We start from the raw sequence: 14,269 nt of genomic DNA, 5'->3' as shown, positions 1-14,269 counted from the left end.
TGATATGAAGTTAATCTGCATCCATCCCTGCATGTAGGCCCTCCAACCTGCAGGGAAAAACTTGGGTGTTGATGGCAGAATTGGCACTCCAGCCACCATAAAAAACCTCACACTGTTCCACTCCATCTGAACTAGTGTGGTGCTGAGGTGTCACCCGATTCATGGCTGCACTCAGGTCCTAACCTGGGATCCTGAGTTGGTTTGTCGTGTGGTGGGTGTGGCAATGTGCTGTATCAGTGCGTGCTCCTAACCTCTCTCTCTCTCTCTCTCTCTCTATTGTAGGTGTGGCTTTTACCCCTAAATGTTGATATATCAAAATGTCCTTTCTTAGCAGATACCTAGTGCCTTAGATATACCATCCTGCCAAATTTCAGCATTTTAACTAAATGCGAAATAGTGATTTTTTGTTAATGAGCGACTGAGTGAGTGAATGAGTCCGACAAATTTACATTATATACAGTATATGTAGATGTTTACACAACCCCATCTTGCTTTTATATGATGTGACCATGATCATACGTAGTATTGATATTACAGAATAAGATGATATGAATATGGCGGTGATCCCTCTGTAGATAAAACAACTTTTCCAAAGACTTAGGTGTAGTTAGTTGAATTTCCAAGTACCGTACTCTCTGATGTTAGGATTCTGAATTTTGCTTTTGGCTTAAATTCTGGATTTTATATTTATGCTCATCCTGTTCTTTTGACTCTGGTTACTTGGTTCAGTTTGCTCTCTTGATTTATACCCCTTTGACTCCAGTTTTTAGGCATTTTCTTCCAGCATGCGTTCCTGTTATCACTATATTCACAAATCAAAATATTTTATACTTTTCATTTAAGTTTTAATCCAGAATTCCAGGATGTAAATGTCTGTAGTGTCCACAGTATATTATTTTCCACTGTCTGACTTCTTAACATACTTAACTGCTTTCCTGGTTTTCAGAACCAGTCAGAACTACAACTTGTTTAGCAGTGCCCAAAGCCAGCTGCCAGAGTTTAGGAGGTGCAGGTCATCTCCAAATGGATGACAATGATATCAACAGAAGAGGTGGCCCCCGAGGACGAGGTGGCATGAGGGGAAGAGCAAGAGCAAGAGGCGGAGCTAATACTGACAACAGAAGAGGTAAAATAAGTCAACACTGTTATAATCAGTCATTTGTGGAAGAGCATACATAGTATGCATTTATAAAGACAAAAAATTAAAATAACGAAAGAAATCCAACCAGAGTACACTAAGATCTAAAAGTCTATCCATCGAATAAACCAGCAAAGTCTGTTGTATAAAACTATACTGTCTTTTTTAACCCTTCAATATCTGAACCTTTACTTTCATTTTAATTTATTTTTTATTTTTTTTAGATGAAGGCGCTCCATGGCTAGGTGGGAATCGAGCCCCAAATAACCAAAGAGATGGTTGGAGAGGTAACCGTATAGGACCTGACCATAGGGAGCTGGAACAAGGCATATTCGCAGGAGGTCGAAACAGGGGAGCAAACTTTGAATTTAGAAGGAATCATATAGGGGGAGATGGAGAATGGGAAGGGAGAAATGAAAATGGTGCTTGGAGGAGAGGGAGAGGAGGACGAGTTCCAAGAGGAGGACAGGGAAGGCCAAGTGGAGAACCCAGAGCTGGAAATGATCAGGGGCCAGGTGTTAAGAGGTTGGGTTTTAATTTTCTTCAAGAGCTTTCTGAGAAAGAGCCTTCAGAAGTGGCCATCACATTATCATCAAGTGCTGCTTTACGCGATCTTTTGGAGCAACCAAAGATGAGACAAGACATGGTGCAGCTTCTCTGCAAAGTTCTTAGCAAGGCTGTTGGATGCCGGCTTGACCGAAAGATAGTTCAGCATTTGATAGGAGCTCTTAAGAATTCTGCTTTTCTCCAGACTGTTCTCCCTCATTACATTATGGGTATGGCGATAGAACCAGTGCCAGCTCGCCGGCACCAGTACCCAGAACACTTGGAGCACATTTTGACTTTACTTTCTGATATGGTAAATATCTTCCCAGCCAGCTCCATTCAAGTGGCCTCCATGCTGGTGACAATCCTTCAGCCAGTAATTAACAGCTTACGAGCTACAGGTGTGACAGTGTCTGAAAAGACTGAACAGAACTTAGAGAAAATCATGGAAATTGTTACTCATCTTCAAGAGAAGCGAAGAGATGGTACTTTGCGTTCTGATACATATACCTTAATGGGGCCTGATGAAGTGGGTCCCCCAGGAGAGGGTGATTTCAGGACAATATCCATCTATCCCACCTCTGATGAAATACATGCTGAAGAGAAACCTTTTCTCAGGCCAAATGTTATTTCACATGGCTATGCTAGCACGGCTGTCTACCTCGACACACACTTTCGTCTGCTCAGGGAGGACTATGTGCGCCCCCTTAGAGATGGAATCAGGGAACTGCTAAGAAATTACCTTGCCCCTGCAGAGAGGGCACAAGGGAACATGAAGAATAAGAGATTTGATGACATCAGGGTGTATTTCGACACTCGTTTGCTTGTCCCCCTCTGTACTCCCTCAGGCATCGCCTACAAAGTGCACTTTGACACTCGACCATTGAAATTTGTACGCTGGCAAAATTCGAAACGATTGCTCTATGGCTCTCTAGTGTGCATGTCACGTGACAACTTTGAGACATTTCTGTTTGCTACTGTGGCAGACCGTGATCCAGAGGATCTTCAGAAGGGGTTTGTAAAGCTCACATTCATGAAGGAAAGCCATGAAGCACTTGCTGCCATACAGCCTTCTGACACTTTCCTCATGGTAGAGACAACAGCATACTTTGAGGCTTATCGTCATGTGCTTGAAGGGCTGCAGGAGTTGCAAGAGGATGACCTTCCATTTCAAAGGTGAGGAGAAAAAATTCTTTTCACAAGAACCACATTTTGGCTGATAGAGAGAATCAATTGGTATTCATCAGCAAAACAAAAATTTGTTGTTTGCACGAGTGAGACATGTTTTTGAAGAATTTGTGAGATAAATAAAGTAAAATCCAACTGTCACATAAGAGAGACTTTGTGTTGCTAGGCCTTATCTCCCACTCTGGTTCTTTCTGTCACATGTCTTTTAGAATGCACTTGAGAGAACAAAAAGATATAGCAGAACTACGGGACACAATGCTTGGCAGTAGTATGTAGAATGGCCTCTAAAAATTTGAATTAATACAAAAGTCCAGAGCCTGAGTTAATTTCTTCTATTCAGTTAAAATAATTCAATATAAGTGACATTGGCCAGTTAGTGCTATGGATTTGTAGCTGGACCAGTGAAGAGGATTAGCTCCCTGGCATCACTTTCACTTGGTTATCAACATGATACAATTGTTAGTACTTCACCTACAGAGTCCTGTTTGAAAATTTCATTCCCTGATACTGCCTTTGTTTAGTTTGTCCATTCTCCACACTTGCATTTGTATTTTCTCTGATTTTCTTTCACATCTGTGTTGGCTGGGATTGGCTCCAGCAGACCCCCGTGACCCTGTGTTCGGATTCAGCGGGTTGGAAAATGGATGGATGGATGGATCTGGAAAGATTTGTATGTTTAATGTGTGACAATAAGTTGGCCTGAAATCTATGAGTGCATGTACAGTGGAGGTTCTGTCCAAAAATAGTTTTTACTTAGCATCCAAGACTTCCAACATAATCTTTGGCTCCTTATAACCCTGTAATGGAAAAGAAGTACAAGAAATAGTTAGAGGTAACTGTCACATGATGATAATTCACAGGACCAAAGTACCATCTGGTGCTGTGGTCTTCAGCATAGATACTCTTAATACACATAACTGTCTCAATAAAGTAAGTTATCCTTCATTTTGGATGACTCTCCAATCCTTATGTAATGAAAGAGCAGTCCTTTGTTTTTCTTTATAGCATAAAATGTTGTCCTTTATATGAAGGTTTATCTGGTTATTCTAGAAAGACATGGAAAATGTGTTTCTATATTGAGAAGAATGGTCTGTGAAAACCTGATTGACTGGCTTCTTTCATAATTTGTGTATTTTTTACATTGTTTTCCCTCTCATTTGCCTCTTAGTGACTTACAGTCATCTTTTGTTAATATTCTTAGGTACATTGTGGAATGCCAGTCTGATGTCACCTATCCAACTTACTTGAACAATCCTGGAGCTCTTTTTGATCTGTCTGTAATTCGAGCTCCTCCTGAAGAGAGCAATGAGAAGGGAGCTCTGAAGCAGCGGTTGCCACTTTTACCATTTGATGTGCGAAATCTCATTGCCTGGCCAGTTCAGGAAGAACTAGGTCTGGATGAGTCCCAGATGAAAGCATTTCAGTTGGCATTGACCAAGGAATTGGCCATTATACAAGGACCACCGGGGACTGGCAAGTAACTGAATCAGTTTGATTTCAGACAGCACCACCGAGTTGCTAAAGTACATTCATATGTGCACTCCTTTAAATTCATTGTGTTAGCTTAATTATCCATTACCAGAATAGGCACAATAGATAAAATTAAGTGATGCTTATTTTACACACTAAAGATAATGTGGGTGTGTTTGTCAAAAGAGTAACACCCATCTAGCTCTGGCTTGCAGGTTTAGTGGAAGCAAATGTTTCATGATGAGGAACTAAGCAGCTCAGGTTCTCATTTAGGAGTGAGGGTAGCAAGGAGTGAAAAAATGTATTGAAGCAGTTGCTATTGCCTGTGTAGACAAAGAAAATATTTTAATATTGTTTTACTACTATTCTCTGGAAACCAACTCCAATTTTTGACAATGGTTTTTGGGTTCTTACAATGCTCAAAATAAATTTTCAAATCTTCCCATTACTTGTATATTTGTTACCTGCTACCAGTATGTCGTTAAGGTACATCACTGTCCTCTTCGGACACTGAGGTGGCAGGAAACAGCCTTGAGATGCCACTGTGAACATACATAACCTTATGGACACATCTGGTAAACATGGATGTGACACTGTGGTAATTGACACTCATGATAACAATCACATTAGTACAGTATGTAATCTTATTGTTTAATCCATGAGAAAGAGACTAAATTATAACTGTTCCATCAGTCTTACTGTTCACAAAATGACTACCAAGAGGTATTCATGTGCCAGTTTCAAAAATTGAATCTCATTAGCCAAGACTTCATAACTGGTTGAATGAGGAGCAAGTAACATTGAAATTGTTCTTCATGGTCTCACCTTTAGTGTTTCATTATGTTTCTTTGTGACTTATTTATTTCATCAGGCCTTATTGGCAATTCATTGTATAGTTTTATAGCATGTATGTAGATAGAATCAGAATGAAGTAGACGTCACTACACCTGTTGAATAAACCTTCTTGTTGCCATGGATGTGTGTTATTTGATGAATGATTGTTGAATTACAGTCAGTTTCAGTAAATACAGTAACTTGCAATCATAGCATTTCGGTGTTGTAATTGAGTGCCTCGTGTGTCGTCTACTCAATTTTCTTTATAGTTTCTTAAATAGATTCTGCTGTACTGCTACATCCTGAAATATTCTTGACTCCATGCCCTGTTGCAGTCAGTTGCCTCAATCCACTTAGAGTCAGTGAATGAAAATATGCCCTCGGGTTTGCACAAAGAAAATTTACGATTAGAATCTTCAGGTTCTTTTTGGTTTAGTGTGGTACTCCTGGCTTTCTAGAAGTTTCTCCTACCTCTTGACATTTATGAAAGGAAGAGTTTAAATTACATTTATTTATTTACTGCCCCTGGCATAGTCTCCACATACACTACAGAAGTTGGAGAACAATAAATTTTGGGGCAGCTTGTTCCTCTTGATGTCTGTGATAGTTTGGAAGAGGTGTTTGTTCTTGGTGATTACCAGAATTAACATTTGAGGTTGAACGTTAGAGAGTTCTTTGGCTTTTCACTTTACTGTGAGAAATGTTGAGGGTGATATAATTCTGGAGTTCTGGAGTTCTGATGGTTTTACTAAATAAATTTTAACACATCTGTTATGTTAATTGTGTGAACTGTTAAATGCATACAGTCGATGGCACAGTGGTTAGCAGTGCTGCTCCACAACATCAGGAATGAGGGTTGAAATCTAGGCCTATTCACATTCTGCACACTCTCTCCTTGTCCACATATGTTTCTGCTCTGGTTTCACCCCAGACATGCAATTTAGGCATACAAGTGGTGGAATTATACAAAATATATTCAACTCAAGTTAACTTTATTCTCATGTATACATAGTACAAGGAAATTCATATTTTTAAGTGTTCTCAGACAGTTGACAAAAATATAATACCCCAAAAGTATATATACTTAGCATGCAACATATACTGTATACAGTATGCAATATGTATTTGCAAGTATTATATATTTATGTTTGTAACCTTATGACTTGTGAGTAGAAACATTCCCTGAATCTGCTGGTGCAAATATTTATATTATTAATAATAATAATAATAATAATATTTTTTGGACAAACTGGTGAGGAAGGCAGGCTCTATTGTAGGCATGGAGCTGGACAGTTTGACATCCGTGGCAGAGCGACGGGCACTGAGCAGGCTCCTGTCAATAATGGAGAATCCACTGCATCCACTAAACAGTATCATCTCCAGACAGAGGAGCAGCTTCAGAGACAGACTGCTGTCAATGTCCTGCTCCACTGACAGACTGAGGAGATCGTTCCTCCCCCACACTATGCGACTCTTCAATTCCACCCGGGGGGGTAAACGTTAAAATTATACAAATTTATTGTCTGTCTGTATACCTGCATTGTTATCACTCTTTAATTTAATATTTTCTTTATCAGTATGCTGCTGCTGGAGTATGTGAATTTCCCCTTGGGATTAATAAAGTATCTATCTATCTATCTATCTATCTATCTATCTATCTATCTATCTATCTATCTATCTGTCTGTCTGTCTGTCTGTCTGTCTGTCTGTCTGTCTGTCTGTCTGTCTGTCTGTCTATCAAATGTCAATGGTCCTGTACCATTTTCCAAAAGGGAGTAGTGAGAAAAATGGCTGTCCAGGATGGCTGAGGTCTTTAATTATACTCTGTGCCTTTCCAAGTCAGCAAATGTTGTATATGTCTTGTAGAAAAGACAGCTGAGTGCTGGTAATATTCTATGCCACCTTCATCCCCTTTGCGGTGCTTTGCAGTCTTCAGGTGAGCAGGTATCATACCATGATGTTATGCTGCCAGTGAAGATGGACTACACTCTGCACCTGTAAAAGTTCATGAGAATAGACAGAGAAATCCAAGCTGTCTTCTGACATCTGAGAAAGTTGAGGCACTGGTGAGCCTCTATTTTGCAAGAAACAAAATATGTTTCAGCTCATCTCAGATAGTCACTTTAAGAAATTCAAAGCTGCTCACCCTTTCAACAGCATTCCTTCCAATGTAGACAGAAGGTTGGTCTGCTTTCTCCTTCCTGAATTTAATGACTGGCTCCTTAGATTTTGCTGACATTAATGGTGAGATTATTGCCCTGGCACCTTTGAGTCAGCAGGTACAGACCTCAAAAACTGTCCCGTCAACACTGGTCATCAGGCCTATGAAAATAGTGTATTCACAAAAATTTAATGATGGAGTTGGAATTGTCAGAGGTAAACAAGGAGTAGAGAAGGGAGTGTAGTACACTACCCTGTTGAGTACTTATGTTGAGAGTCATCATGGAGGATTGTGATGTTGCCAATCCACATAAGATAAGGTCTGTTGGTTAGGAAATCCAGAATCCAATTGCAGAGTGTGGTACTAAGTCCTAAATTGAGGAATTTGCTGGTCAACTTTGACAATGCAACAGCATGATAGCTAACCTGTAGTTTATAGCAGGACTATAACATAGCAGTGTGTATTATCCTGATGTGCCAGGATGGTATGAAGTGCAAGGAATATGACATTTTCTCTGGACAATATGTGGCAATATGTAAAGTGTAGGGTATGATAAAGTGAAGGTTATGAAACACCAGCCTCTCAAAGCATCTTCATTAGATAGATAGATAGATAGATAGATAGATAGATAGATAGATAGATAGATAGATAGATAGATAGATAGATAGATAGATAGATAGATAGATAGATAGATAGATAGATAGATAGATAGATAGATAGATACTTTATTAATCCCAAGGGGAAATTCACATACTCCAGCAGCATCATACTGATAAAGAAAATATTAAATTAAAGAGTGATAACAATGCAGGTATACAGACAGACAGTAACTTTGAGTAATGTTAACGTTTACCCCCCCGGGTGGAATTAATTGAAGAGTCACATAGTGTGGGGGAGGAACGAGCTCCTCAGTCTGTCAGTAGAGCAGGAAAGTGACAGCAGTCTGTCGCTGAAGCTGCTCGTCTGTCTGGAGATAATTTTGTTTAGTGGATGCAGTGGATTCTCCATGATTGACAGGAGCCTGCTCAGTGCCCGTCGCTCTGCCACGGATGTCAAACTGTCCAGCTCCGTGCCTACAATAGAGCCTGCCTTCCTCACCAGTTTGTCCAGGCGTGAGGCATCCCTCTTCTTTATGCTGCCTCCCCAGCACACCACCGCGTAGAAGAGGGCGCTCACCACAACCGTCTGGTAGAACTTCTGCAGCATCTTATTGCAGATGTTGAAGGACGCCAGCCTTCTAAGGGAGTATAGTCGGCTCTGTCCTTTCTTAGACAGAGCATCAGTATTGGCAGTCCAGTCCAATATATCATCCAGCTGCACTCCCAGGTATTTATAGGTCTGTACCCTCTGCACACAGTCACCTCTGATAATCATGGGGTCCAGGAGGGGCCTGGGCCTCCTAAAATCCACCACCAGCTCCTTGGTTTTGCTGGTGTGCAGGTGTAGGTGGTTTGAGTTGCACCATTTAACAAAGTCCTTAAATCCTATACTTCCTCCTCCTGCCCACTCATGATGCAGCCCAGGATAGCAGTGTCATCAGTGAACTTTTGCATGTGGCAGGACTCCAAGTTGTATTGGAAGTCCGATGTATATAGGCTGAACAGGACCGGAGAAAGTACAGTCCCCTGCGGCGCTCCTGTGTTGCTGACCACAATGTCAGACCTGCAGTTCCCGAGCCGCACATACTGAGGTCTGTCTTTAAGATAGTCTACGATCCATGCCACCAGGTATGAATCTACTCCCATCTCTGTCAGCTTGTCCCTAAGGAGCAGAGGTTGGATGGTGTTGAGAGGAGAAGTCAGCTAATTGGATCAGATTCCTTCTGCGCATAAACTCATTTAAAAGGCCTCCTTATATTATTTAAAGAAACAAAGAATGGTTGAATCATGTAATGCTGTAGGCAATCTAGTGACAGGCTGCTTGTAGCTGAAGTTAAACTGGGCAGAAAAAACATTAAGTTGGTCAGGAAGGGAACTTGCATATGAGACTGGATTAGGTTTACTTCGTAGTCCATAAGAAGCCCTATTCTCTGCTAAAGTTTGCACAAATTCTTACCACTGCTAAATTTCATAGTTTACTCTCATACTAACATTTAGTCATTTTAGTTGCTTTTCTGAGTTTGTCTCTATATTGTATGTATGTGTCCATGTTTGAAATGCATTGCTTTGTACTTTTATTAAATTCCTGATATCAGCAGTAATCAATGAAGTCTTACTAGGAAATATGTGTTTTGTTTTCATACTCACACAGTCATCTGCATGTTATGAAAATGAAATGACATGACACCATATCAGTGAGTGTAGGTGTGTGAATAACGGTGTCCTGATTGGATCCCCATTCAGGGCTTGTTCTTATCCTGTGCCAATTGCTGTTGATGTAGGCTCAAAACAGTCCACAACCATGAATTGTAGTGTTCTTGCTCAGAAAATGAATGACTGTCCTATAGTTAATAATAATAGAAGTCTGATAGTTTGGAGTAGCAATTGTATAGCTCAGTTAACTTGCCATTCTGTATGTATGGGAAAGAAGGAGAATGGGTTGATTGATGTTAAAACATAAGATTACCACTTTATTTTTTTCTACCTTTCTCTGTAATTGAAATTCTTTATCACTATACTTATGTCAAAGTAACTGAAGCATGCTTATTTTAAGAAAGAGAATTAAGAGAATAAACCAATTTTATTGATAAATGATTATATGTGTATATATATTGAGGCCACCAGAGAGCGCTGCATCTCCTCATACCCAGAACACAAATGCAGTCACACAGTCAAAAGGCTTCAATAAAAAGTGTTTTATTAAATCCAGTACCTTATACAGGTTTTAATCCTCCACAGACAGACTTCTCTCCACAATAAATTCACCATTTCTCCTACAGGCAAGCTTTGTCCACCTCCTCTGGACTCAGCTTACTTGGATAAGGCTGGGTGGCTCTTTTTATCTTAGGACCCGGGTGTACTTCTGGTGTCAAATGACTACAGCCTACCAGCACTTCTGGGTCAGGTGGAGCCATCTTCGAGGAGTGCACCTTTTTTATAGCTCCCTTTGGTGGCACCCACACACCCCAACAGGGTTTACCTCTGAGACTTTGCCCTGCAGGAGTATGAATGGGGGCTGTTCCTGATGGAAGCTGTCACCTAGTGTATTGGGGGAATAAACAGTCCCCAGAGATGTTCCTTCCCTGTCTTTCCATTTTATCCTGGCCAGGAAAGGTACTGAAAACACATCCAGCCGGGACGCTTGTCCATCCACCTGGGGCTTGCCGTCTGGGTAAGGAACCTTCCCCTCTCTTGGTTGGGATGCCCATCCATCCCCTTTGGCACTTACAATCTATATATTGTAAAGAGAGACAGAACACAATGAAAAGGGTTGGACATCCACCCCATATATTGTAGGGTTCGCTGAAAGCAAGCAAGTAGTAAATTATTAAGTAAGTCATAAACAACTGAGTCCTGAAGTAGACTGACTGCCGAGCAAGGCTGTTTTCTTTTTATTGCTATGGAAGAGGAAGAGGCGGGTCATCTAGAGGGAAGTGGTCATCTGAAGGTATGGTCTGGAATTGAAGGAGGGAGAAGACTACGCCTTACTGCTGCTGTAGGGAAGGAAGAAGAGGCCTTAGTACACCTGATTACTCCCCTGTGCCTGTGTATCAGTAGTAGTTAGACCCCCCTGGTTCCTCCCATGCGCACGTCTGTGACAATATAAATAAACATAAAACACAGAAGACAGGACAAATATATAGCAAAGAAGAGGCTGATTGTTCTTAATCTTTTAGAGATTGTATTTTTTAATTTACAAGCTTTTTTGGTTAGCCTTTCTCTTGTGGATTTTACTGTCATGTCACAATCAGCATACCCCTGCTCTAAAAGCTATGAGTGAGACAGGGCAAAATCTTTTGGGTGTTTTGAAATTAGTTAGAAGCTGATATTCATGAGCTTGTTACAACATAACTGTTATTCATTAGAAAGCAGGATTTTATGTGTCTGTTTACAGAATTCTAATTTATATTGGCACAGATAAACAATATTCTGATACTATGTGTTTAAGGATGTTGTCTGATACTGTGTATGCTTGCATATTGTGGCTGTAGATTGAAGTGAATGAAGAACTTTGCTTGTGGTGATGGGAACCTTTCGTCCATGAGGTCCTTTGACTGTGTCTGTTATGTGACATTGTCTCCTTCATATCCTTTGCAATTTCATAGGGAAGAGCATGACTCTTTATGACACAAAAGCATACAGTAAATGTTAAAATTCCATTCTTAAAATAAGGCTTCTTTTCATTCATCCTAGACTGGGTTGTTTTGTACTAGTTAGAGTGGATCTTAGAGCTACTGGACCCTTTCTAAGGGTGTGTTCAGAGGGATTCCAGACTGCAGCTAAAAGACTCTACAGAGAGTAGCTTGCAGAGTTTTAAAGGAAGGTGTAAGCTCTGTTATTTGGACCATGGTTCACTTTCACTTATTTCATCTTGTGGTTACAAATTTAAGATGAATGTCATTTTAGATGTTTCTTTGGTCTGGAGGTAGTCTGCAAAGATGTCACCTCAGCGTTGACTAACATCTCTTGTTATCAGTTGAAACTCAGAAGGCAAGCAGACCAAATATCAGTAGAGCTGTGGAATTAAAATTATAGGAGTGTCCTTTTGGAATGAAAGTGGGCATCTGACTGAAACTCCTTTAAATGTCATACACATCATTTTGATGTTTATAAATATCATATTTAATGTATGATTTAATCATAAAAGAAAGTTAGGTTCATTTTCAACCTATATCACAAAATTTAAGTTAGCAAACAGTAAAACAGAATTTAATTTCCTGGATAGACATTCCTGCTTCCCTCAGCTACCATGTTTGCATAGCCTGCACTTCCCTAAATGCATTAGCCAGGTAGAGAGATCATGGAAAACATCGATATTTGAACATCAGGCATCAAATTTATTGTATAAAACCAACATATGTATGAACAAAAAGACGCTTGAAATGTCTGTATACTCCTTCCCACATAAAAGTCAGGATTTATAAAAGAAAACTTGACAGGAAATCTTGCATATGTTTGCAGTGTCTCTGACCCATTCGCGCACAACATTTTGGAGAAAGTGGGAAATAGCAACACCCTAGCTCAAGTAGGGAAATGCAGCCAAACCAGCTAAATGATGACTCATGTGTATAATAATTCACATCATCAAGCTGTTACCATAATGTGTGTCGATATGTGTTGATTAATATGATATACAGACTATTTTGGCTCACCTTTACGAGGGCCAATGCTGTGTATTTGCACTGAAGAACTTTTTTGTTTTTTTTGTCAATTTGTATTGGCTACCTGTTTTCACTCTTAAGGATTGAAATCCAAAGCACAGTAAAAATACAGATGTGATTCACTCCCTGCTTACACAAAGCTATAAATATTATGCCCTACAGCCCATTCATAGCCTAATGGTTTGACATAGTATGGCTTGTTTGGCACTGCTTGAAAGCTGTATAGTCATATGTCAAGGGAACCAGGACCGGTTGTAATTTTTTGCCTATGATGATGAGTGACTTATCAGGAGATTTAGACTATCAAGAGCCATTGTCTTAGAACTATGTGCTGAGTTGTCCCCAGAATTAAAAAACAGACTGCCAGAAATTGGGCTGTACCTGTTCACATCCAGGTTTGAACAAATGTTATGTTTTCTGGCCACAGGTACCTACCAGTGGGAACTGGCCAACAGGTCAGGAATATCTCAACCAAGCTTCAGCTCCATCCTGCCCACTGTTCTGGAAGCCATACAACGCACACTAGGTGCTAAATTCAGTTTCTGTGTGATTTGGTTGTACGTGCCAACATAAAAATGGGTGATAATGGCAATTGACAGCATTTTATTTCCAAAAAAGTGTACGTAGGGTGAATGGTGCAGCTTTTGTTTATCGTAAACAGTAACATCCCATTAATATGCAAGTCATCTGTGATGCCAAAATGAGGCCGACAAATGTCGTGGCTTGTTGGGCTGGGTCAACCCATGATTCATTTATTTTGAGCCAAAGTAGCTTTGATTAGACAACTTGCTGATGGCACTGTGCATGATGGCTGACTTGCTGGTAAGGTAATAGGCTGAATCCTCAATGTTTCATATGGCTTAGACTATTCCTTGTAAATTAAATAATTTTATTACAGCTGCCAGGTGATAGTGGTTACCCGCTCCAACACACCATCGAGCTTCTCAAATGCAATTGGCAGTGGCTGTATGTGTCAGGTGGGAGACTGTTAAACCAGCCAATGAAGGTCCACGACATCATGATTGCATATATAAATAGTATGTTTATTACCCTAGTCCAATAGGATTACTTCAAAGTAACCAGGCAAGGTTCGTGGCACATTTACATACTCACATTTACAAGATGATTGTGATTTATAAAGGTAAATTGCCTAGATATGTGCCTATGCCACATATAAATTAGGTTCTTTTGTTGTACACTTTTTCCTGTTTTTTTGGTGTGCACATATTTTTTTGATTGAATCCACAAAGTTTATAAATGAGGCCCCAGGTCATATGAAATTTTAGAATTTGGATGTCTTCAGCACTTATAGTAGTAAACTACAACTTACCTGCCTAAATATTTATTTATTTCTAAAGAATATTAATACATTCATTTTTATACTATGCAAAAATTGCCATGAACAACTTTATAAAATATCACTTAAAATGCGCCAGAATCTTAATAATACTTTTTATATAGAATAATCAATTCATTTACTTTCTGAAACTTTCTTCTTCTTCTTCCTTCTTCTTTCGGCTGCTCCCATTAGGGGTTGCCACAGCAGATCATCTTCTTCCATATCTTTCTGTCCTCTGCATCTTGTTCTGTTACACCCATCACCTGCATGTCCTCTCTCACCACATCCATAAACCTTCTTTTAGGCCTTCCTCTTTTTCTCTTGCCTGGCATC

The 14,269-nt window shown here is 40.0% G+C and overlaps 2 protein-coding genes across 2 annotated transcripts in view; both read left to right on the top strand.

The window, feature by feature from the left end:
- Positions 1 to 14,269, top strand: part of stau1 (staufen double-stranded RNA binding protein 1) — an 814,059-nt gene that overhangs the window by 262,275 nt on the left and 537,515 nt on the right. The window lies entirely within an intron of this gene.
- znfx1 (zinc finger, NFX1-type containing 1) overlaps positions 1 to 14,269 on the top strand; it is a 69,346-nt gene that overhangs the window by 5,573 nt on the left and 49,504 nt on the right. Inside the window, exons 2-4 of the mRNA XM_028811726.2 lie at positions 947 to 1,126; positions 1,363 to 2,860; positions 4,074 to 4,345. Of these exons, the coding sequence (XP_028667559.1) occupies positions 1,024 to 1,126; positions 1,363 to 2,860; positions 4,074 to 4,345 (1,873 nt within the window). The 5' untranslated portion in view covers positions 947 to 1,023. The remainder of the gene's footprint in view (positions 1 to 946; positions 1,127 to 1,362; positions 2,861 to 4,073; positions 4,346 to 14,269) is intronic.

This window comes from Erpetoichthys calabaricus, chromosome 10 (assembly GCF_900747795.2).
Source record: "Erpetoichthys calabaricus chromosome 10, fErpCal1.3, whole genome shotgun sequence".
Lineage (NCBI taxonomy): Eukaryota > Metazoa > Chordata > Cladistia > Polypteriformes > Polypteridae > Erpetoichthys > Erpetoichthys calabaricus.
Note: the sequence above shows the minus strand (reverse complement) of the source record. Positions and strands in the feature narration are given on the sequence as shown.